At 36.0% G+C, this 25900-nt stretch overlaps 1 protein-coding gene across 1 annotated transcript; it reads left to right on the top strand.

The window, feature by feature from the left end:
* The first annotated feature begins 18143 nt into the window (after positions 1 to 18143).
* Csn3 (casein kappa) lies at positions 18144 to 20926 on the top strand. Its single transcript, XM_048364863.1, has 3 exons — positions 18144 to 18200; positions 18607 to 18636; positions 20441 to 20926. Exons 1-3 carry the CDS (start codon positions 18144 to 18146, stop codon positions 20924 to 20926), a joined length of 573 nt encoding a protein of 190 aa, XP_048220820.1.
* The last annotated feature ends 4974 nt before the right edge of the window (positions 20927 to 25900 follow it).

The following is a 25900-nucleotide window of genomic DNA, read 5'->3' as shown; positions in this document are numbered from 1 at the left end:
TTGGAAGGATAAGGAAATGGAAAGACTTGGAAAAATAATATTAACCGAAGTAAGCCAACCCAAAGAAACATAGGTTCTGTGGTTTCCTTCATTTCCTTCAGATGAAGGAACTGTCCCTATAAATCTACAAATAAACACATTGAATGGGGAAAAAACACAGATTTTTAAAATAAAAATACTACAACTTCTTTAAAAATAAAAATATTCAGTGCTAATGTATATACAAGTTTAGTAAAGGTTTGTTTTTTTATGGTTTTCATTTAAAGGAGATATGATTACCTTAAAAGTATACATGTATTGGGCGTGTACAAATCTGTCCAACTATAATACATTCTTGCTCTCACTGAACTAAAAGGTAAACCACTGCAAAGATCTCTCTCACAGTGTGGTTTACTATGTGCATTTCCGCGCCATTCACTTAATCTCTGATAATACTGGAGCTTTTTTAGTAGCTAAACTGTTCCAGTAACTGTGCTCCTTCCTGTACCACCCAGTCTGAGTATTACAGTTAAAAGGGCATGGAAAGGAAATCCAGTGCATCCGTGGGTTCCACAAAAGCCTTGTTTGGGGCACCTCAGCCTGAGGTCACCCAGTTGCTTCCTGAATATGTGCAGATATGGGTGTTTATAATCTTCAGAAAGGTTTTCCTCATAAAACATTTTAGTGCCTTGATATATTAATATTTACTTCTTCCACCTAAGTCCAAAAACTAAGCCTGTGGCCTCTGTCCTAGGACAATCTGTCCAATCTCTTTCACAGAAGTCACTCAAACTCCCTCTTTTCAGGTAGACATCCTGAACGTCCTTTCCTAGAAACACTTAACACTTCCCGAAACATGCCAGCTGAAGACTGGGCAGAGGGGATTTGAGCGTTGATATCGTGAGGTAAGGCTTGGCTATTAAAAAGTATTTCTAAAAATATAAAAACAAAATCATTCCATACATTTATTCTGAGGTCAAGAATGCATTGTATCACCTCAAGTAAATATATGGATCCATTTTTCCAGATTCATATCAAAAATAGTGTCACGAAGTATTATATCGTTTCTTAGCAAACTCTATATGGCAACATTCACTTTTTCCTACAAAGCAATCTTTTTGTGGAAACAAAAATAACACTTTAGAGTAGGTTGGGTTTGACATTCATCAGACACCAAATGGATTGTGAAAGTGGGTTAGATTCTCTGCGTATTGGGAGAGGAGTTGTAACTAAAGGCATCGTTTGGGAAGTCAGGCGTAGGTTCTACTCTGCCGTGCAAGACTAGGAACACAAGAGTTTATTTTAACAAGATGAGTGAAAACAGCAAAGAAGACAGGATTGCTATTAGATTCTAGGCTATTATATTCTAGGCTTCTAGAATATGAATATAAATGTATAAATTAATGAGAGTAAAGGATTTGTGGTTTTCAAATTTAAATGGTACTGGGTGCAGGTATCTCACATTTATAATCTTAGCTTTCAGGAGTCTGAGAACTGCCGGTCAAAATGTAAAGTCAGCCAGGGCAGGCAAGACTCTGACTTCCAGTTTACCAGCAAAAAAAAGCTGAAAATGAAGATGTTGCTCAAGTGGTAGAGCACCAGATATGAGTGAAAATAACCAAGTGAGAGCTCAAACCTCAGTATTGGCATATACACACGCACACACACACACACACACACACACACATACACACACACGTGATAAGCAACTTTTATTGATTTAGAATAAGTAAAAGAAACTGAAGCACAAATTCTAGAAAATGTATTGTACATTACATGCACATATCCATGTACATTTTTATATATAAGGCACTTAGGTTTGCTCATGATAGTTTTAAATATACAAGGTTCATTTGTATACGCCATAAAATGAAGAAAAGTAGGGAAGAGTGGATTGGAAGGGGTGACACGGATCAAGATGGATTGCGTTCATAAACTGCTTTGTTAAATGGCACCTCTTGTACAACTAAAGATAATTAAATCTTGTTTTAAAGAAAGATTATAAAGGCAACCACAAAAGGAAGTTTCCGTGAAACTGCTAGTATCAGTTATTCCCCAGTTTCAACACAGGGATAACTGATGATTCAACTAAGTAGTAACTGCTCCTAAGGGAGCAGCCTTCAAGCCACAGATTTCTCCATACCATGGGACTTTTACATATATAAAGTAGCTGCAACCTTCAGTCAGTCACTTGCCATCTCTGATAGCATCATCAGACAGAAGGAACGTGGAAAAGGGTCAGGTAAGCGGAGTTCTAAATAGTACTGAAAGCTTCTAAGATGATATATACCTTTTCTTTGAATGTATTAAATGCATCTTTTATAAACTGTCAACATTTAAATATTGAAACTATTATGTAACATTTTCTTAAATTTTCCAACTTATCAATTTACAAAGTCATTTAGAGTGTTAATTTGCCAATGTTTCTTAAAATAATTATTCTTTCATAGTAAGGCACAAAGAGATCATAAAGGAATTTTTTGGAAGCAATAGCGTCCTCATGGAGAATTCATAGAGGCTTGGAGTAACTGTGGGCTCATCATCTTGAATTTTGTACAGCTCAAATGAGCAAAGAGAATGCACATTTTCATGGATACTATAAGCATAAATAATGTCGGATTCATTATTAGTCTCATGCTGTATATTTACTATGTATACCGAATTGTATTCTACTGCGTATCATGTTCATTGATTTTAAGGTCAAATTTATTTAACTCTTCGTGTCAATCCTTGAATGAAATTTATTCTCCAACAATTTATGCATCTAGTAAAGTAGTGATGATGAATTTTTCCCATGATATCCACTCATCATCTCAAACTCACCCTAAAATGATAATGGTATAAAAAATGGACAACTTCCTCGATGTTAACTATATGTTGGCCCATAACAGCCAATTCATTAAAGTCCATAAAACTGGAAACTAAAATAATACCTAGATTCCAGAATCATTTATCAAGAAATACTTTATAAATAATCTAAAATGACTAACTTCAAGAAAATCCACTACCTGTTAGCTTTTCCCAGATATATACCCCCTATTTATTCTAATACATACTGCAAACTGACCTTGACAAAGAAGAGAAATAACAACTAGTGAGACATCTCACAGACAAAAATCACTCATTGATTGAAATAATCTAATAATCTATAGTCAAATAATTGATAAATATGCATTGCATTCATGACAAAATATTTTAAAATAAAATTTAAAACATTTTGTGTTTTATTAAACAATACAATCATTGAGTTCATCTTTAGCTCAGTTTTCTCAAATATTTATTTGAGAACATTGTAACTGACACAGAATATGTCTAAATGAAAAGTAAAATAGAGGTAAATGCTTTGGCAATGTCTTTTCCTAAATACCAAATACCTAAAGTGGATTCTCCTACATAGCACTGATGAAGGAGTAAGGCAGAATCATGCCTGAAATCAGATTCTGTCACCTAAATTAATTTTAGGATATTATCATAGTCTTTCAATCCTTTTTTGAGCCTCTTAAATCACTAAATAATTGCTTGTTCCAAAATCACATCCTTTGTATAAATGGATGTGCTACTTCATTAAAGAACTCATGTCACCAATTACATAGGCGTGTTATTCTTAGATAATATGTGAACATTTTTAATAATTGATGTGATGATTATAAATTTGTCAAGCAGCTATGATTTTATCTTTATTAAACCATGTTATCTGTTAATAGATTGATGACCTAATATTGCAAGTGACTGCACAAGGTCAAAAAGTTGTTTCATATTATACTAGACTTGTATCTTCTGGTCTTATATTAACGTTTAGTTTTTCTACTGACTCCTAGGATGTCTCTGAATAAGATGAAAGCTTTCTTTCTAATCACTACCATCTTGGCAGTAACTTCTGGCGTCCCAGTAAGTATTCATACTTACACGGTAGAATATTTATGGACTAATCTTCTAATTTGTGAAACATGGTGGTGTGTTTTCCTCCCTCCACACTTCCTCTTATGGAGATACCTAAAACCTGACACTTTAACATTGCATTCCAGAAACTATTTTCAATTATGTACTTTTAAGTGTGTGATTCAATACTATACAGCTTTACTGCAATGGTGATTTTGAGCCATGTTGACATCTTCTAAAATAGTCTCTATAGTATGTCCAGGCCAATAAAATTCCATATCTAAAAGAAACAGGTATTATAATCTTCATCTACATGCATCTTCATCTACATGGATTAAAATAATTTTATTGTTTGACCTTTAGGTCTCTCAAGAACTGGAACGTGAAAAAAGAAGTGTAAGTAACATTTGCTCTTTTTTTCTTACATATAAACTTTCTATAAGAAATATTTAGCTGTGGTTAAAAATAATTCTTTAATGTGAACTTCCAAACCTCTGAACAGGTTCTTCCTACTAGACAGGGGTTCAGAATTGAGAACTTTTGCCCTCTATGAGTGTATGTTGGTCATTCCTTTGGTAGCTCTGACCACAGTAACTGAGAGAACAATTCAAGGGAAGAACAGTGTATTTGGGCTCACGGCTTCAGAGGGTTCAGTCTCCCTTGGTGGAGACAAATAATGTTAACCCACTCAACCAAAGAGCACTAGGGAGCTGAGCATCTTATAGCAGGGAAGCCAGGAAGCAGAGATGAGGAAAATGGGGGCCAAAGAAAAGACACAGCCCTCCAGGGTATGTTCCCAGGAACCCACATGATCTCATTACGCCACCCCTCCTAACGTTGTCCCTGCCTCTCCAGTAGCCTACATATTGAAACTATAACCTTTCACCCTAGCCCCCCACGTTTCATGGCCATCTTACAATACAAAAAGCATTTCTTCCACCACCAAGACTCCTCAGAGTCTAAACCATTCCACCATTGCTCAACTGTCCAAGTTCAAAGAATCCTCTGAGACCCAAGGCCAAACAGCTGTGATCCCCTAAAAGCCATAACGAATTATATACTTGCAATATATAAGGGCACGGAGTAAACGTTCCTATTGAAATGGGAAGAATGGGAAATAGAAAGGAGGGAAAACAGCATACCTAGACAAAAACACAGCAGAGTAAACGTTCAATCCTACGGCTCTATGTCCAGCATCAAGAACACGGAATCATCACCAATGAACTTGGGCAGCTCAAGCCCCTATCGATGGCCCTGCTTTTTGCAGCCCACATGACCGCTATTTTAGGCTTGCCTCACTTATTGTGTATGGGTATTCCTTGCCAGAGACGCCATGTTCCTGACACATCCAGCAGCCTGAGCCTTGACCATAGAGCTTCACATACTAACCTCTAAGAGAATACCTGCAGGGACCCTGACCTTGCTACAAAGACCTTTGCTTCAAAGTCTTTTGAATGGATAAAATCCTTTACATCCTTCAGTCTTTGATGAATATAAAATCCAGCTCTTTCTGAGGATGCATATTAGTATCTGGATACAAAGCTTTTCGCTTGTTTTTGATGACCCCAGTCTTTTAAACATCCATGCCCACAATTGCAAAGGAAGAACTTTTCTGGCCAAACTACGTGTTTTTCAAACTCTTTACCTTTGCTTTTTGCTTACAGTTCTCCCTGAAAGCTTGGCTAAATGCAACCAGAAATAACCACGCTGCAGCCTAATTGTGGGGCTGCTTTGAAAATTCCCTTCCCCAGATTCATTAGCCCATTGCCTTTCATTTGAGCCTCTCACAAAGTCTTAGGACATGGACAAAACATAGACAAGTTTTCTTACACTATGTAGTCCATTCCTCGCTTCCATCTGAAATCTCAAGAGCACATATTCCTACCCGTATTCTGGTCTCTTGAGCTCCAATCAGAATCACCCGTTAAGCTCTTCTGACAGCCTGCTAGCGCTTTGGCAGCACAAAGTTCTCCATATTTTTCCCACAAGCCAGTTCCAAAGGCTCCTGAGGCCCATTGCCAGATGGTCAGCCACATTCCCGCTCTTTGGTTCCAATTGTCTGGGTAAGTCAGCATGTTCATAGCCATGACCAAGAGAGTTTAATGGAGACAAATAGGTTAGCTCACCGTTTTATTGGTTTTATTCCCTCGTGGTGGAAAGGACATGGCAAAATGGTACAATTCACACCATGGATACTGGAAAATAGAGAGAAAAGGAAAGGGAGTTGAGACAACCCCCAACCCCCACCCCCAGCCCAAGGACAGTCTCTCCAGTGACCTTTTTCCTCTAGCTCATTCCCACCTGGTAATGCTCCTGCCATTCGCCAAAATACCACCACTAACACATTCAGCGTCCCAACTCAAATAGCAGACTAGATTGTTTGGGTCTGAATAGGTAACCAAACATGTTTTCAACGAAATAAAATTATATTTAATAAGATAGTCTTGCTTATAGGTATGTTTAAATTTCTGGAGATTCTGTTTACCTGAAAAACATGATTCTAAAGCCAAAACTATCCACAGAGTCTTGAGTATACAAACATTGACCAATATATGCACAGATAATGGAGAAGTAGAGGGAAAACCTGAAATTCAGAAAGAGAAATCATTTAGGTAAAGACCTTATATAACACAAAAAGAGAACTAGCATGGATCTTAGTGTACCCTCTCATCTTTATAGTTTTCAGAGATAATTAGAATTTTTTTACTTTGAATATTAAAAATCCAGAAACGTGGATTTATGGAACAATGGATTCATGAAATTCTAAATTTGAAATTCTAAGTTTGAAGACTTAGGCAAATTAAATCTCTGTTCATTGTACATAGAAAAAAGGTAAATGATTTTAGATCTTTTAAACTTTCTTCTTAAAAACAGAAGCCCATTTTTTAATTAAAAAAAAAGCTTGTATCCTCTTTGTAAAGGATGAAACAAGTTGTTTTCTTTTTTTTTTTCTTTTGACAGATCAGTGATAGTGATGAACGGCTTTATGGGTTTCTTAACCAATATAGACCTGGCTTCTATCCACCTGGCTTCTATCCACCTGGCCTCTACCCACCATTCCTAAATCAAAGATACCCATGGTTTCAATATTATTTCTATCCTACCGCAATACCTGTGTCTGGCTCTATAGCTTCCCCTCCTATTCCCCCTGAACAGTAATCAACAAAGAAAAACCACATTACAATTTAAGGTAAAATAAGTGGTAAGTATTTATAAAACCTTTATGCCTATTAACTTCTCATTTGTTTCAGTATTTTTCTCTGGTAGAAAATCCTGGCCATTCCACTCAGAGGTACAAATATGTGACTTTTCATGATCCATTCACGGCTACTTAAAACCCGCCTTTGATGTGATTTATTAGAAAAAAAAATGTTTCTCTATTCAATTAAAAGTATATTTTAATTAAAACACTTTTTCCAAATATCCTTGACATTTCCAGCTATTATCAACATCTATTTATTGGCTGAATCAGAGAGGCAAGGGAGGTAAAACGTTAATTAAGGTGAAGCCATAATTAATAAACTTGTGAACCTAAAGTCTAAAGTAGACTTTATCCAACTCCTTAAAAGTCCTGTGGTGTTTTGTAATACTGAAACCTTAAAACTGTCTTCTGAATGTGACATGATAATAAAAACCCTGAAGGCTGCTTGTTCCAACTGAAACAGAAACCTTATCCTAGCACCATAACAAAAATAAAGGGAATAGTCTGCCACTTGTTCAATGGATTAAGAGAGAGTAGTTTAGACTATAATTTAAATTAGGATTCATAGGACTGTTTTATGGTGCAAAAACACTTTTAAGCTAATACCTACTACTAAAGCTCTGTCTTTTACACTAGGTAAGTTTTCTTGAGTAGAAAGTTTCCAATCTTTTCTTTTTCTCTTCTTCTTCTTCTCCTTCTTCTTCTCCTTCTTCTCCTTCTTCTTCTTTTTCTTCTTCTTCTTCTTCTTCTTCTTCTTCTTCTTCTTCTTCTTCTTCTTCTGTGTGTGTGTGCGCGCGTGCATGCGTGTGTGCTATTTCTTGCGCTTGAATTCAAACACTCTAGCTCCTCAGCTTTGTTACTTGAGACTGGCTCTACCACTCAAGTGACAAGTCTTGTCTGCCTGGGCTGTTCTTGAAACTGGGTCCTCAGATCTTACCTTCTTGAGTAGCTACAGATGTGAGCCACCAATAGCTGGCAAGATTCTAGTCCTTTAATTGCATATATTTTCATGCTAATACTTGCAATTAAATGTGAAATTTTTACAAATTCTTTTCAAAAATGACCTATTTTTAGATTAATAAACGTATACATATTCTTTATTTCAGGTTACAGCAAATGGAATGGGAGTAACATCCTTGAAGAATCAAAAATCCTGTTATGACAAAATAATAAATATGAATGAATAGCACATAATTTTTGGAGTCTTCTTTAATAAGTTTGAAAGGGAGTAGCTTTTGTTTCTTATTTTCTAAATATATTACCAATTGGAATAAAATATAAGATTCAGCATATCTTAAACACATTTCTGATCAACAATCATTCTATAAAAAGCATCAGAAGTAAAAATTATCAAATCAGCCAACCCTGGAAATTCCCTGAATAAAAGTACATGTAGAAAGTTATGTCACATAGATGAAATGATTATATTGACATAAGCCAGAGGTTTAATTAATTAAAGTATGTGTCAGTGAGTATGTCTGTACTTTATGTACAGAAGAGTTTTAAGCTTGATGTATTGGTGAAGCTATTATAAACAAGAGTATTGTAATCTCCAGAAACTTGTGCCTCAAAAGCACATTTCAGCCATCCCAGAGGTTATGAAGTGCTTTTCCAAATCATTTTAAGACCAAAGTCTTCATACAAGCTTATAAATTGTATGGAAACCCAAGACCACGCAAGTCCTAAAGACTTGCAAGGTCACGGACATTGCACTAAATAGAAAAATGCAAAACCTCATCTACCCAACGCCCTGCCTTGCTTTCAGCAGCCTATCTGCTAAAATGAACCCTAAATCCAGAAGAAATTTCAACGACCAGCTATGTCTATTTTTGTCACTATCTGGGAGGAAAATTCAAACTGTCACTTTACAAGGACAACTGACATTTCCTCCTGTGGTAAAGTAGCTGCCATTATTCTTCAAACTCTAAGTTAAACTTTATTTCCAAGGTGCTCCATTGCCCTGGGGGTCCTTATGGCCTACAAAGTAAAACCCATTCTCCTCCAAAAGGTACCAAAGCCTTTCACACCCACAATCTGAGCTTTTCAGCTCCTTCTGCCACAATCCCAGCCTCCCCTATCCCCCCAGCTCAGGACATGGTCACCCCCATCCCTAGCCTTCACTCACTCAGCTGGGCTTCCGGTCTCCATGCAGCCTCCTGAGAAAGGATCCGATTTTAGGGTCAACTCTTCAGATTCAAGTTTCCAGGCTCTAGATGGTAGAACATTCCTGGAAATTTTTTCTTATCTCTTCAAATAGAATGAACCGCTTACCACTCATACCTCTTTCCCAACATTTGATTTCTACTATTCTTTTCCCCTAGTACTGGAGCTTTGAACTCAAAGCTTCCAGGGACTCTTAGCCTTTTATTCCTATCTTAAGGCTTGCCTCCACTTCCATGCTTTTGCTAGCTAAGAATTCTGGAGGAAGTAGTGCTGTGGCTCAAAGTGGTAGAGCACTAGCACTGAGTGAAAAAGCTCAGGGAAAATGCCCAGGCCCTAAGTTCAAGCCCCAGGATTGACAAAATAAAAAATAAAAATAAAAAAATCTAAAGAGAAGAATTGCATGTATCTGGCTGGCTGGACTGAGTTTCAACCTCCATCCTTAGATTTCAGCCTTCTGATTAGCTAGTCTTGTAGGAATGAGCCACCAACGCCTATCTTTATGAATTGTATTATACTTTTTATAGAGTAATTAATTTACCTTTCCATATCCTAGGTAAGCTCCCTGAATGTCACAACAATGCAACTATTCCTCAGTATTTATTATTGTTGAAAGTATTCAGTAAATGCTTAATGGACAATAGATTTTTTTATTCTTAATTTAATCTCTTACCAGTAAGTGTATAAAATTCCTTATTGCAAAAATACCTTCTTAAAATTAATATTAAATGTTAAGAGTTCGTTTCTATTCAGTCATTAGTGCAGCCAATTGAATAATTCTTTGGCTACCCATATTCTGTTATAGAAATATTAGAACCCATACAATTTCAAGTTATAAATGAAATTCTTTATCACAATACAATTTCTCACCCCCCTCTTAAAAATTTAAGCTTGATCAACTATGAGTAAACCAAGATATGAATCCAAAGGTTTAAGTTTATCTAAGTATTTATTCTCCTCCATGGCAAACTTGGGTGAACTTTACAGAACCATGTGTTCTCATCATCTGTCTTTTAAAACCCATGATAAACATGTGAAAAGCACAAGTCCTGAAGAAGTGAAATGTAGCAAGTAGTGAAGAAAATCTTGCAACATATAACAAAAGTTATCCAACAACAGCCTACTTGTAAAATAAGCCATCAGATATGTCTCAATGGCTAGCTTTGTCTCCACAACTTAATGACCAGGAAATTAGCAAAAAAAAAACTCTTTGAACAAAGACTATATGTATCCACCTTCAAGGTCAAATTGTTCCTAGGGGAGAGACCTTTGGTGTCAATGATGGAAAGTTTGCCATCATTCATGCGTAAACTGGCTGAAAATCAAGGCCAGTCTCATGAGCCACTTGGCATAAATTGAGCGTAACAATCACTGTTTCACTTTGGTTGTTTTAGGGATTAAAGATTCCTTACTCTGAATAATGATTCCTTAGTATTAAAGTCAGTGGTCCCAGGTAAAACCACAGGAGAGACAGCAAGAGAACCCAGTGGTTTTTAACCTAACACAATTTTATAGATATTGTTTTCCAGCCTCACTTTTGAAAGATTGGAAGCTACTGCGGGACTAGAAAAGGCAGGCACTAAAAAGTAGAATGGAGGGGCTGGGGATATAGCCTAGTGGCAAGAGTGCCTGCCTCGGATACACGAGGCCCTAGGTTCGATTCCCCAGCACCACATACACAGAAAACGGCCAGAAGCGGCGCTGTGGCTCAAGTAGCAGAGTGGTAGCCTTGAGCAGGAAGAAGCCAGGGACAGTGCTCAGGCCCTGAGTCCAATGCCCAGGACTGGCCAAAAAAAAAAAAAAGTAGAATGGAAAACCCAGAGATGCTGATAAGCAGAGAGACCAAAAACTAATAATATTAGCTGCTCTAAAATATGAGAGAACTCATTCACAAGTAATTGACTGTCATTGTCTTATTTTGTTTTACGAAGTCGATGATATGGGCCTTTAACTCTCAGAATTTCAGTTTTTTTTCTAAACCCATAATATGTGATTATAATATTCTGGAGATAAAAAGTCTGTCATTTACTTAAAATTAATCAGTTATTCTCCCAAGTGAATATTAGCAATATCTTTCATGTTTGATTCTGAACAACTTTGATCATTATCTTATCAGGATACCTTCCCAATATATATGTTAACCAAACCTCCATTTATTTTCTGTAATCTCAGTTGGCTTATGAATTTAGGCTCCACTAAAGAATTATTTCCTAAAGTGTGTTTGTTGAATCATTGATCTCACTAGATGGCTCCAAGAACACATAATCATCTTCTAAGTATCTTTTTTGAAAATTTACACTATGTATACATGTAGTCACATTCTCAAAGATGCCAGTTTAAAGTTATTTGCCTAATTAAGTTTTGTAAACAAAATTATTGAGTAGTACTCACATCATCTAAAACTTGATAAAACTAGAATTATTCTTGAATATGCTATTTTTAAAATGTAACCAATATTTACACAATAATCATTGAAAGAGGCTTTGGGGAACTGTTTAGTTCCCCTCATATAATCTTCAGATTTCATTCCTTCATTTAAAAACAAAATATAAATATCTACAATGGCTTGTTCGAAAACAAGCCTTCAACATACTCTCAGAGCTACCAGTAACACAGATGCTCAATTCCCATAAATAAAATGGCATTTAACTGACATATAACCTCTGTACATTCATAGACATTAAAACCTCTCTGGGTTACTTGTAATAGTTCAACTGGAATGTAATGTAAAGGGCCGTTGTACTATATTGTTTATGAAACAATATTAAAGAAACAAACTCTGTACACATTCAGTATAGATATGACCACTATAAGCCTAATTGTCTAGTGTATTAAGGAGATATAAGATGTGAAAATTTCAGGGGACTACAGCAAGTTGTGCCTATATATCCTTCATCATGGAGATTTATCATAAGGTAATTCAAGTTCTGCCTTTTGAAAGTTCTATGCTACTTCCCCAAACCATTTGGATTTGCAATTGCTTAAGTCCATAATGCAGAGCACTTATTTTGTTTCATATTCTCATGGTCCTAAATCCAAGAGTTTTGACAAAAAGTTTTAATTTTCACCTTTAATGAATGTAGTCTTGGAGAGAGAGATAAGCAACTATAGAACTTCAATAACTGTAATAAAGTGCCACAATAAACTATTCCCAATTTCTAAAAGGTAAATCACTGCCTGTCCAAACTAGGAAAGGCCTCACAAGTGACTTCAAGCTGAACCTTAATGAGTAAATTGGTTATGAGAGCTAAACAAATTAAGTGTGATATCTTTATTACATAGATAAATATACCCAATAGATTTTTTTGGCTTTTTGAAGCACTGGACCAAAACTCAAGGCCTAAGGCATGCGAAGCAAGCATCATATTATTGAACTATAGCCCCAGCCCTCAAAAGGCATATTTACTGACATTTATCTTCACTGAGTAAAGTAAAAGAAGAGTGAATAAATTGAATAAAATACCTTAGAACAGGGCTGGGAATGTGGCTTAGTGGTAGAGTGCTTGCCTAGCATTCATGAAGCCCTGGGTTCGATTCCTCAGCACCACATACACAGAAAAGGCCAGAAGTGGCGCTGTGGCTCAAGTGGTAGAGTGCTAGCCTTGAGCAAAAAGAAGCCAGGGACAGTGCTCAGGTTCTGAGTTCAAGCCCCAGGACTGGCCAAAAAGAAAAAAAACTTTAGAACATATTTCTAATGAATATATATAAAATTGTCTTAACCATAGAACAACTAAGAATAAAAGGAAAAGTCACTAAGTATTTTAGTATTCTTGTTCAGTAAGTAGCATCCAGATTTAGAGAAAAATACCATTTGATTAGTTATTTCTTTACATGAATAGCTAAAATATCAAGGAGATAATAATCTTCCAGAATTCTATGTCAATTCAGTAATGCTCACACCAAGTTGAAACCTCTGGGTAAATACTTTCAATTATGCTAAAATAGATGCAGGAAATCAACGAAATAGAAAGACATGAGAGCCGATGCCCCCTCCCTCCAACAACTGAAGTTTCTAGTTCTCCTAGGTAAGACTAGTGTTGGCAGGCAAGAACTGCAGAGAGTAGCACTGAGACTACTTGTGGTCATTCTCGATGAGAGTCCAGCTAGATTCCACCGTCTTCAGTCATATGGAAATCAGCCCTAATACCCTAACAGGAAACCAAACCTTTGCACCAACAAAAATAGTTTATCCCTCACGCACACATACTGCTTCTTTTCCAAAGGAAGCTGGAATTCCACAGAAAACAGCTCATGTGCTTGCTCTCTTTCAAAGTTCTTGATCATGTCCTGATCTCATCTGAAAAAAGCAGCAAACTCCAAAGTTTTATTTTATATGTAAATTTTACATAGTGCTTATTAACTTTGCAGAATTCCATGTAGATTTCTTCCTAAAAATTCTGATTCAGTAGTGAAGAGGGAGGGCGGAATTCACGGGTTAAAAAAGGAGTTCAGAGTTACCCCCAAATAATTATTTTGTAACAAATATTGCAGTGCCTACTGTGTGTCAGATATAGGTCTGTAGTAAGCAAACAAGTGTTAGTAAAAAAAAAAATCATATTTTCTTTAGAAAATAGAAGAAAGTGGTAGAGGAAAGCAACAAGTGGAGTAGTTAGAAAAGGTGGCAAGGAAAGGAGACAGTAGGACTGAGACCTCAGTAGTGAAAGGGAGACATCACTGCGAAGGTTGGGAAGATCATAGACCTGGTTCGGGAAAGAGTTGGGCACATTCTAACAGAAAGGTCCTCAAGGCCGGCCTGGACTACGAGAAAGAAGTGGTACAGGATAAGGTAAAGGGACTGAGACAAGATCACGTAGAAGTCTACAGGCCCTGGTAAGGCGCTTAGAGCATGTTCTAAGAGCCACAAGAAGCCGTTGCAAGTTCTTAAACCGGAAAATAGGCATGTCGTATGTATGTTTGGAAATCTTTTTATAAGCTGGGAGCTGGCGGCTCATGCCTGTAATCCTAGCTATTCAAGAGGCTGACATCTGAGCATCGTGGTTCAAAGCCAGGCCGGGCAGGACATTCTAATCTCCAGTTAACCACCAGAAAACAGGAAGTGGAGCTGTGGCTCAAGTGGTAGAGGGCTAGCATTGAGCGGAAGGCAGGCCCAAATTGATTAATTATATTATGATGATAAGATGATAAGCATCTAAGTCGCTAAATAGAATACTAGTCTGTTTCAAATGTGAAATGTTCACAAAGGCTTTGTTCCTCGGTCCCACAACACGGATAGTGCATGGACAGTGTACATATACATGGATAGTGTATGAATATACAATCAAAATTTGGACCAAAAGAAGCTGTGTCTTTCCAGTAAAGCCTGCTAGAACTCTTGTTAATGGTCTAAGGATGATTTGGAAGCAGGCTTTGTGCCCGGATAAAAATATGTTACACAACCAAGGCAACTGCACTTGTTTCAGACAACAAAAGCTAAGTTTGAAGATCTTACTCAGCAACATCTCATTTTCTGAAAGATACAAGAGTGTGGAAATTCTCATTTCTTTTGGCTTTTCTCTGGAAAAACCTAGAATATTTGGATAGTTCCATTTTAGAATTGAATTTGATTCCGAATCTCAGCTACAGTCATTCAATTTTTTTTACCTCTCCTAGATTGCCTTACATCATTTCTATAAAAAGAAGATCTCGTGTCATTATTGTACAATCAGTGGTGGACTGTGAGCTCCACATGGACACAACTGTGACACTGTCGGCTACTTTACTACTAACGTCGGAATGTAGTGTGAAATGATGTAAGTGCTCAGTGATTTGCAACCCCTATACAAAAAAACAAACAACAGATTCCTATTTGAAGTGGAGAGCTATTCCTACTCCAAAAATGTCTCTCATAAATGAGGGAAAATGATTTCTAGCATTTTCAGGCATTCTTGACTTACAATTTCCCACTGGAAAAAAAAATACTTTTTAAGTGTTCTAAGTCTCTTGTACTTGTTAATTACCAAAACACTTAGATGAAATCATTATCATTCCTCAATCAATTGCTAAGGAAGTGCAATGTGGAATAGAACATCTTCTTAATTTGAAGACTGACCAGACCATAATCTTCCAAGTATCACATGACCTTGACAACCAATGAAAACAAGCAGTTCACATCAACTGGCTAACTAGTGTTACTACTTCTGCAGCTTGTTTTAGAAGTTCTGAAATTCTATCATCTCTCCTTGAATAACAACACACACATACACACACACACACACACACACACACACAAACAAACTATTCTGAGAAATAGTCTCATCTCTTTCATCACAGCTTATTAAATATTCTAGTACCCAGAACAGCATTTCTAACTTTCTAAGATATGTAATATTTCTAAGAAAGAGACAGGTTTTAGAAATATCCACAATGCTGCTATTATTTCTTGTTTATATTCTGGTAGTACTATATTGTTTCCTTCAAATACCAGTCTAGTCATAACTTCCAGGACAAGGTGATGTCACAGTTAACATTACTTGAGGAGAAATGCAATTAAAAGCAAATATCCTTTCCTAAAGTACTAGGTAAAGTATTTGTGCAGCTACATTTCACCAAAATATTTACCATATTGATGATTTTGTGACTTATATTCTAAGTTAGAACGTACTTTCTTTGAAAAACAATTATCCACAAATCACTAATTTAGTTTTGTATACCCAACAGGGCCCACTTATATTACTGAAATATAAAAATCTTTTTTAAAAAATTTGTTATGAGTTTAATTGATCCATGAGTATAAACATTAATTCATTGTTTTCTACTGAACAAATTATATACTATAGATCAAAATTTTAAAGGAAATAATACCCTGCATATTTCATATGAGTGAAAATATACCTATCTGGATTTAGCTTATATTAGTCATAGACACGTAACTGGTTGTCAGGTTTTGTTTTGTTTTTTAATCTTTAGTTGTGACTTGGGGGTGTAGCTCAGTAGAGAGTGGGTATCTAATATGTGCAAAGCCCTAGGTTTGATTTCCAGCACTGCAGAGTGAATGAATGAATTTTAGAAGGAAAACAATAGCCACAACCCATACTAGACATAGAGTACTTGAGGTTGGGAAAGATAAGTGAGGGAAATGATGTAAGAAGTGACATTTATCAAGAAGCATTTTACTTCATGAATTAGCATGTTGAATTGAAACCCCTTGTACAACTATCTACAGATACTAAAAAAAAAGAGAGAAAAACAAAAGAAAATTAACATAAAAATAGACATTTTAAATTTCAAAGTATTGTCATTTTTTAAAATTCAGTTAGGTGAGAATAGTGGATTAAGACTATTTTTAAGATTCTGTAATGTCATAAAGCACAAAAGATTCATTCTTTCAGAGGATATGAATAGTCTTCTTTCAAGCTTTAGGACTAGCATGTCTATTTCCCCCTCCACATTTCATTGACCAAGATTGACCCAAATATTACCCTGTTATCGTCAGATCTTTTCCTTTTATCACATCATCTTATTGGATAAAAAGTAGGAGGGAAATAGAAGGTGACTCAAGGTATTGGTGCCTTATAATTAGTCTTCAGTTATTTATGTTGGGTCTTCTCTACAATTAAGACACCAAACAAGACCTACTGCCACACAAAACGTGCCGGGCACAAGAAAAGGTAATGGTTTTGAATGCCCAGAGTGAATCCTAGCTGGGATGTCATCAAAACTATTTTGAAGTAATGCTGCCTTTCTTCTAGTCGTTATTGCTAAAATTCAGTGTATCTGAGTATCAATATAATATTAACTTCTACTAAACTTTAGCTATTGAGTGGTGTCTTAATCTGATTTATTTTTAGCTTAACTGTGGCTTAAATTCAGGGTTTAGTACTAGTGAAATTAAACATTGTAAATTCTAAATTAGAAGGTATTTAACACAATAAGCCTATTCCTACAGACAAATGTATAGAGTCAATTATTTAAGAAGGGTGGACCCACAATATGAATCAAGACTGATCCATTAATGGCCTTCAAATTTTATTTCTAAATGAAAAGTCAAGATTTTATTACAGGATAATTGTTGTAAAGTATACTTTTCATGCAAGACAGATGAATAGTTCACTAGTATCACAAAATATATCTTCTTATCAAGTGATTAGTGTGAATGGAAGTACTTAATGTTTGAAGTAGCTGGTGCATAAATTAGGGTTTTAGCAATGATTTCTGTTTCTGTGGAACAGAAAAGGAATAATTTTGTGTGTATGCGTGCATCATGTCAAATTAAAATTCTGTAAATTATCATAGAACTATTATTTTTTATGCAGTGATTTTCTTTTGCCTCATATTTGTTAGGCAGGCACACTGCCACTTGGCCGTGCCCCTAGCCATTTTCGCTCCAGCTATTGTTCCAGAGGAACTCTAAATTTTCTCCTTCATTTTCTTAAACAACTTTTCAACAAAAATGCCCATGGATACGCTCAAGATTTTCTCTTTCCTTGAAAAGTTTCTCTCCCTATTAAACTCTGCAGAGGCAAGTTTTGCCTATATTTCCTCCCCTTCATAGACTTTGCTACTTCTCTTAGTAGAAACCTCCTATTAGCAGAAAACTGATTCTGTTGCATTTTCTTTCTTCGTTCACTGATTTTTGTGTGTTGCAATTCTATTCGCTAAAGTCAATGCTAATTCTGGGCAAGATCTTTACCAGGTTTACCCAGATAACCTCAACATTTGGACTAGGATGTCTTCCACAGTAGGTTCCTGGTATAGATTAAATAAGTACCCTTGCAATGGCTCTTCCTTTCAATAATATTGTCAATTATTTATTCATAACAATTATTTATTATAACTTTCATGTTTCTAATATTTGTGATTAGATCACCTACATTGGCAAATATTACTGTTAATGTGACTTTTTTCTTAAGTCAGAGCAAATATTATGTCCAAATCACTCTTAAATTGTTAGTAATCATAATTTTAAATTTTATTTTTAGGTGCAATGATGAAGAGTTTTCTTGTAGCTGTGAATCTTTTGGCATTAACTTTGCCTTTTTTGGTGAGTTAATTTCATTAATTAGCATTAAGACTTTAAGAAAATATATTTAAGGGCTGTAATTATACAAATTTCTAAGGAGTCACACTTCAAAGAACAAAATAGTCACTTTGTATTTATTCTATTATAAAATCAGTGTTTCATCTGGATATCCACATAGTTACCATAACGAAGGAATCTCAATTCATCATTATAGACTTTCAATTTCTATTCCATAAAAAATACATTCTTGAGAAAATACTAACGTACTTAGATTATAAAATATTCTAAAGATGATTTGCAGTAAATGTAGTATCTGAAATTCTTTTAGTTGAATTCCTAACTCCAGTTTTTTTGAGCACTCAATCTTTACAAACCTTAAAGACTCTACTTCTCAATTTGCATCTTATCTTTTTCTGTACCTCTACAGGCTGCTCAAGTTCAATACCAGGAACCAGCAGTAAGTTTCTATGATTTATCTCCAACCTAACTACAAAATACTCTGCAAAACTCAATCATATTTACATACCTCCTGTCTAATAACTAAATATTTGATGTCTTCAACTCATTACAGAACCTTCACTTTATATTTCTAGGTAACAGTTCAATTCTCATACCTTATTAAATTGAAAGAGTAATTTATCTTACGTTATACTCTTTCCCATTATGTCAACTAGCTGACTTCTTCTAGGGATTCAGGTACGTAACTGCCATGTAGACTAGCAGATGCTATCTTTAATTGCATGCTGTAATATAGGTAGATCACAAAAAGGTTCTGTTCCTTTTATGACTTGTAGCTCAACCACAGAGCACTAGCCCTGAGCAAAAGAAGCTCAAGGACAACACCCATGCCCCATGCAACCATGAGTGCAAGCCCTAGTACTGACACACACACACACACACACACACACACAAATGAATAAAATGCATCTGATATCTTTAATATAAAGGTACTTTGAAGTAAAACAAGAAAAATAAAATAAAATTTTGTTAAGACTTTGTTTTCACTTCCTAATATCCTGGTTTTGTTTTCTGTAACTCCTCAGGCTCCAGATGTTCAATATCAAGAACAAGTAGAAGTAAGTTTGTTTTCATTAATTCTGTTAAAAACATGAAATCTAGAGATACCATTCTGCAAAAATGCAAGCTTATTAAGATGCATTGTATCTCAAATACTAAATAAATATCTCCACAAAATAATCTAATTACACTTAAAATTTTTAACTACTGATAATATGAAGCAACCCTGATGTTGGCCTGCAAATCCTTGCTTCATTGCGTAGAGCATGTCATACAGTTTTCACACATGAGTAACAGTTAGAACACTCTCTCAACATTGACGGCTGAGGGGAAATGAAAACATAAGTAAGGGGTACTATCTCTCCTGTCCAATTTTCAAAAGAAAACAATTAGCATCGATTAGCTGAGCAAGGGGATTTCTTTGTGACATTGTCACACTAGCTTACAACTCACCCCATCTCAGTGCCCCTCCTCCTCTCATCTTAAATCCATCCCACTGATCTATTTTCATACATGCATGTTAAGTAGACTATATTCTCCCTCATTCATCCTTTCCATTGCCCTCCCTCCTCACGCTAGAACCCTTCCTCACAACCTGTTTTATCTTCTTGCAGTTATTGATGGCATATTAATTGGTCAAAGGGGTTTTACCATAGTATTTTATAAATGTATATGTTATATTTTAATGGCATGAACTCCCTGTGACTCTCAATTTTCCCCCTAACCTCAGTATGACTTTATATATCTTGATTGAGCGAAACTCCTTCTGAGATCCATCCTTTAATAGTTCTCATCTACCTGTATTTCTTTTTCCCTTTTGTTTACAACGTGTGTTCAAATGAATTCATTTAAATACATATTTATAAGAAATACTCTGCAGTATAGCTTTGTTGGTTCATTTCTATTGATAGGAGAAGGTCTATCAATCCGATGTTTTTAAGAAAAAAAGTTTAGGTTCTAATATCTTAATATTCTCCATAATTACATTAGAGAAAATGAAATTTTCCATTTCTAAGGCTAATCTATAGGCGAATAGAAGTTGGGATCCATTACAAAGATGTGGTGAAGTGATATGCTCGTGTTGTGTGAACTCTGTACAACACGTCAAAATTCTGTATGAAAATTTCTAGGTATCGTACATACAATGCCAACCTTTGCTTAACACTAAGTTACTTCGTGCTAACTGAAGGTATCTTTCCGTTTTTATTATAACAGTGCTTTCTACATCATTTACTCTTTTGTAGTGCCAGAAGAATGATGGAAGACTGTATGAACAGAAGAAAGCCTCACATACCCCCATGCGTTACTTGCTAAATAACATCCCCCTGTTTCAGCCCAACTATTACCAACGTAGACCAGTTGTGCCAATGAACAGCCCATACATATCCTTTCCACATTATGCAGTTAACAATCTGCCTTACCCATATTATGCACAAATAATCGTACTTGGGCCATATGGCCAAATCCCCAAATGGCCAGCCCTGCCAAATATCTTTCAGCCTACGACAGCACACCAAACACACCAACATCCATCATTCCTTGCCACGACCCCAAAGAAAAATCAGGATGAGAAGGCCATCCCTACTATCAATACCAGTGCTGCTGTTGAGCCCACGCTCGTTCCTGCTACTGAGGAAGCAGCACACGTCGTGGAGATTACAGAAACTTCCTCAGAGCTTGTCAACACTCCTGAGACAACTGTGGTCCCAGTTACTCCAACTGTGGCATAAAAATCATAAGGAAACATGAAAAAAACACAATACAGGTAAATGAGCAAACAATAAAAATGGCAGAACTCTCTCTGAACTTGGGTTATTTTGTAATTTTGATTGCTATTTGACTGAAATAAAATATATATCTAGAAGAAATCTTAAACTGATCTAGGTGTAAACTATATCAGTAAAGTAAAATCAACAAATACTAGAATTTATTTATACCCAGATTCCTAAGTCTTCCCTAAATGAGACATTTTCATAATTCCATGAAGTAGATTTCATTTTTATATCAACATTAGGAATTACAAAAAAAAAAAAAAAAAACAGGCTTGACATCTTACAGGTAGGAATTACCAAATGTGTCCATACCAAACTTGTTTAACTTTAGATAATGGAGCTTAATTACCATGCAATCTATTTCCATATGAACTCTCCAGCTTGCCAAAAGAAATTGTAATAAACACACTACTACTTCATTAAACTGACATACATAAAATTTATATGATTTAGCTATTTAATACCATATTTGTTAAGGAAAAATAATAAGGTGGTGGTGTTTACCTAGTTTTGACTTATAATAAATTTCAAAGAATAAAAGGAGAAAATGAATGGGAAGAATGGGAAAATAATTAACACGTACTTATATTTTATTTATCCAAAAATATAACATGATTCAGTTTTAATGACATAATCATTATTCGAGTATATTTAAAATTCATAAATCTAGATTCTTGGATTAAAGCCACTGTATGGCACTTATAAAGAATCAAGTAAAGAAAAATGTCTTTGTATAAATACTAGGTACAGTCTATTTTCAGCTCACTATATGCAGATTTTTAAGTACTTTCAATGACCTGTTCAATTCAATAAACTCTCCATAAGAAAAATTTAAAAATAAACATAAGAGCTAAATATAAGACTACTAACATCCTATGAACTAAATTCTTTACGTCTTATTTTTTATAGGTCTTGATAATACCAAATTATTCGTCAGACTCTTTCAACCATCTGCCTTACTGATAAGGAAGTGTGATTTTTTTTCATTTCACAAATTCGACTTTTTCTCCTCCTATTTGACACCTGCGCCACATTTAAGTGTTTGATTCTTGCATAATAAAGTCAATGGAATGCAACTAAATCTTTTGTGAGGAGACTTTAGATATCAGAGATCTTTGGAACCTGGTTGGGTTCGCTTGGGTTTGGGTTTAGGCTGGGATGGGTTGGATGGACTGGGATTGGCCTGGATTTGGGGGGGTTACCAAGGATAGATCTCAGGGATTTATGCATACTGAGTGGATGCATTGCTTACCAAGCTACATGCTGATGTAGCTTGCTTACAAAGCTACAAGCTACATTTTTATCTGGTCCTCTGCAGAAACACACACGTATGTAAGTTAGTTAAGGGGGGAAAAATCTTTTAAAAAATACATACCAGTCCAGGTGCTGGTGGCTCATGCCTATAATCCAAGTTATTCAAGAGCCAGATCTGAGGATAAAAGTTTGAAGGCAGCCTGGGCAGGAAAATCCATGAGACTCTTATTTCCAATTAACTATTAAAAATAAGCCTGAAGTAGAGCCGTGGCTCAAGTGGTGGAACGCTAGTTTTAAGCAAAAGAAGCTCAAAGACAAGGCCTAGGCCCTGGATTCAAGCCCCAGAGCTGGGACCAAAAATAAATTTTAAAAAAACAAATGACTGGTCTGTCATTTACACTAAAATACACTGTGTATTTGAGTTCCCCGTCTAAGTTAGGGGCAGAGGTCATAGTTTCATCTACTTATCAAAATGGTCTATGATCTCACACTGAACTGAGCATCTAGGATGACACCTGGAACATTCCAACTGGATAAGTCCCTGGGACCAGAGAAACACTAAGCCATGTGTTTGCGTCCATAGGATCACAGGTGTCTCTGGGAATACTATAGTTAAGTGCTCAAATGAAAGTCTACAGCATTCCCAAGAGCAAATTCTGGGCACAGCAAACATACAGATGGAAGCCACAAACACATATACATGCCAGTACTATGGAAGTTCATGGAATCTCTAAACATGCATGACTAACTTCCTCTAAAATGGAAGCCGCAGTCACACATTCACTATTCTGAATCAGTCATGACAAGAGTTTAAATAAAAAAAAAAAAACACTAAAAACTGTTTCCTATAGAACAATAAAAGCCCAATAGTCTTGGTCATGAGATTTCCATTATAAAACTGAAGGGAGCGATATTTATTCAGAGAAGCTTGGGACTGAGCATGGCTTCTTCACTTGCATAAAAATTTGACCCCTAAGGATTCTAGAAGGCTATTTAAAAAGTATTTAAAATTATTTAAGTTATTCTTGTGTTGTAACACACTGGGAGATCAAGACAATCTCCTCCAGTGTAGCAACACCCTACCTTGCATGCACACCACCACCAAAAGCACACCTTCATTGGCAAGGTACCAAGGTTAATTGGACTAAAGCATGTTGTGCCTAGGCTGAGTCTCTAAAGCCACATTGTCCTTGAATACCTCTCTGTCCGCTAAAAAATAAGTAGGTGGCCTAGGTCAGTATTCAGCCGCACTTACATTGACTTTTCTACTTCCCATCACAACTTCCTTCTCTCTTTCAACAAGGTGGAGTCAACATAGTAATAAAAAAAGAATAATCATAAAGGTTGGTTTTCCCCCTCAGGCCACGTATCTAGATTTATCAGGGTTTTTGCCCTGAAATATTTCTATGGAAGTATTTTGAATCAATGTATTCATAGCAATTATATACTTTCAGAATCTGGATTCACATTTTGAGCCCAATTCAAATATTAATTTTCATAGGTTACATACAAGTAATTCACCGTTTTATATAAGGGAGTTGAGTATTTATTGAATTTTTTATCCATAAGCAGTCCTCAAATTTGTTGCTGGATTGCTCCACTGAACCTAAGGGGCAGCCATAGGATGTATAATTAAATTATAGTACAGAGAGATTTATAACTTAAAGCATAGAGACATTAAAGGGGAGGAATAAAAATATACCTGAAGTTAGTACTTTCTTTCTGCATTTAAGTACTCTTAATTTCCCTCTTTTAAACACTGAAATCTCTCGTTCACAGATGTTGACTAAAGGTCTCCCCAAACTTTGTCTTTGATCAAAAGGAAGTTAATTCAAACACACTGTTTCTTTTTCTATCCTCTCAGAAATTATATCTCCTCAGCATTATAGGTAATTAAAGCTAAGTTTCAAATCTTCAACTTAAAATATGAAATTATATATTTGCTTCCCATCCAACAGTCATGAGAAAATCATAAGGTCAATTGTACCCTGTTTAGGCTATTTTAAACATAAACGTGGCTGCTTGATTTCGACGTTGTCTGACTACCCCCTTCAAAGACTAGGGTGTTGCTCTTCTTCAGTATAGTATTAGAATTCCTAGCTAGAGCAATAAGGCAAGATGCAAATATAAAAGGGGTCCAGATACGGAAAGATGAAGTAAAACTCTCTCTCTTTGCAGATGATAGTACCCCCACAAACTCTACTCCCAAGTTTCTTGAGCTGATCCAAAACTTTGCCAAAGTAGCAGGATATAAAATTAAACCTCAAAAACCAATGGCTTTTCTGTATGCCAACAATGATAAAAGCAAGGCTGAAATCAAGAAAGCAACTCCTTCTGTAATACCCTCAAAATAAATAAATAAATACCATACAATACAATACTTAGGAATACACTTAACCAAATAAGTGAAAGACTTATATTAGGAAAACTTTAAAAAACTTGAAAAAGGAAATTAAAGCAGAACCAAGGAAGTGGGAAAACCTCTCATGCTCCTGGATTGGGAGGATTAACATCATGAAAATGGCAATACTACCAAAGGCTATCTATAAACTCAATCCAATACCCATCAATATCCCAACATCATTCTTTAATGAAATAGAGAACACAATCCAAAATTTCAAATGAAATAATAAAAGACCCTGAATATCAAAAACAACCCTTAGCAGGAAGAACGGTGCTGAAAGAATGTCGATACCAAACTTCAAACTCCATTACAAGGCTATAGTGCTAATGATAGTTTGGTTTTGGCACAAGAATAGGCCTGAGGAGCAATGGAGTAGAACTGAAGACCCAAAAATGAACCTGCAGACCTATGGTCACTTGATCTTTGATAAGGGAGCCAAAAAAAAAAAAAAAGGAGGAAAGAAAGACAACTGCTTCAAGATGAAACTAGAACGATCCTATCTACACATATTTCCCCAGCCTTCTCACCACCATTCCCTCCCACCAAAAAAATAGGCATGACATAAAAAAGTGAGTTACTTTGGGTTACAAATGGTACAGCACCAGCCAATGAGTGAAAATGTCAATACAGATTTCAAAAGAAAAAAACAAAACACCTACAATCCTAGCATTTGGGAGGCTAATGAAGGAGGTTACAGGATCAAAAACAGCCTGGTCTACCTAGCACAACCCTGTCTCCAGTGAAAAACATTAGTCCTGCTCACACCTCATAAGGAGTCTTGAAGACATTTTCCAGGTCAAAAAATTACAATTTTGTAAAAGGTCCAGGGAGGGAAGGTATCTACACCAAGGTTATCCAGTTGGATACTTCTAAGGACTTCCTTTCTACAGATCTCTTTAGCAATTTCTCTATGATTTTCTCCAGAGTGGGGGAAAGAAGCCAGGAAACGTGATGACATCAATTAGCAATAGTTAGTGAGCCTAAAAAGCTACAAAGGAAGGAAGGAAGGAAGGAAGGAAGGAAGGAAGGAAGGAAGGAAGGAAGGAAGGAAGGAAGGAAGGAAGGAAGGAAGGGAGGGAGGGAGGGAGGAAGTTTGTTAAGCAATTGAATCCTCCAACAACAGACCTGGAAATCATCCATCTATTAAAAAAAAGCTGTAATATCAAGGAGCTGCATGACAAAGTACAGTTATTCTGCAGAAGGTGATTATACATGAAATGAAGTGGAATCCTGTTAAGATTCACCTACGAAGGCCTAAAACCAAGGTAACTGAG

Source organism: Perognathus longimembris, chromosome 16, assembly GCF_023159225.1.
Source record: "Perognathus longimembris pacificus isolate PPM17 chromosome 16, ASM2315922v1, whole genome shotgun sequence".
Taxonomy (NCBI): domain Eukaryota; kingdom Metazoa; phylum Chordata; class Mammalia; order Rodentia; family Heteromyidae; genus Perognathus; species Perognathus longimembris.
This window is presented reverse-complemented; position numbering and strand designations above follow the sequence as displayed.

Coding starts and splice junctions, on each gene's coding strand:
- Csn3 (XM_048364863.1), top strand. CDS start 18,144: ATGATGAAGAGTTTTCTTGTAGCTGTGAATCTTTTGGCATTAACTTTG. Junction 18,201..18,606: donor CATTAACTTTGCCTTTTTTG/GTGAGTTAATTT, acceptor GTACCTCTACAG/GCTGCTCAAGTTCAATACCA. Junction 18,637..20,440: donor TTCAATACCAGGAACCAGCA/GTAAGTTTCTAT, acceptor ACTCTTTTGTAG/TGCCAGAAGAATGATGGAAG.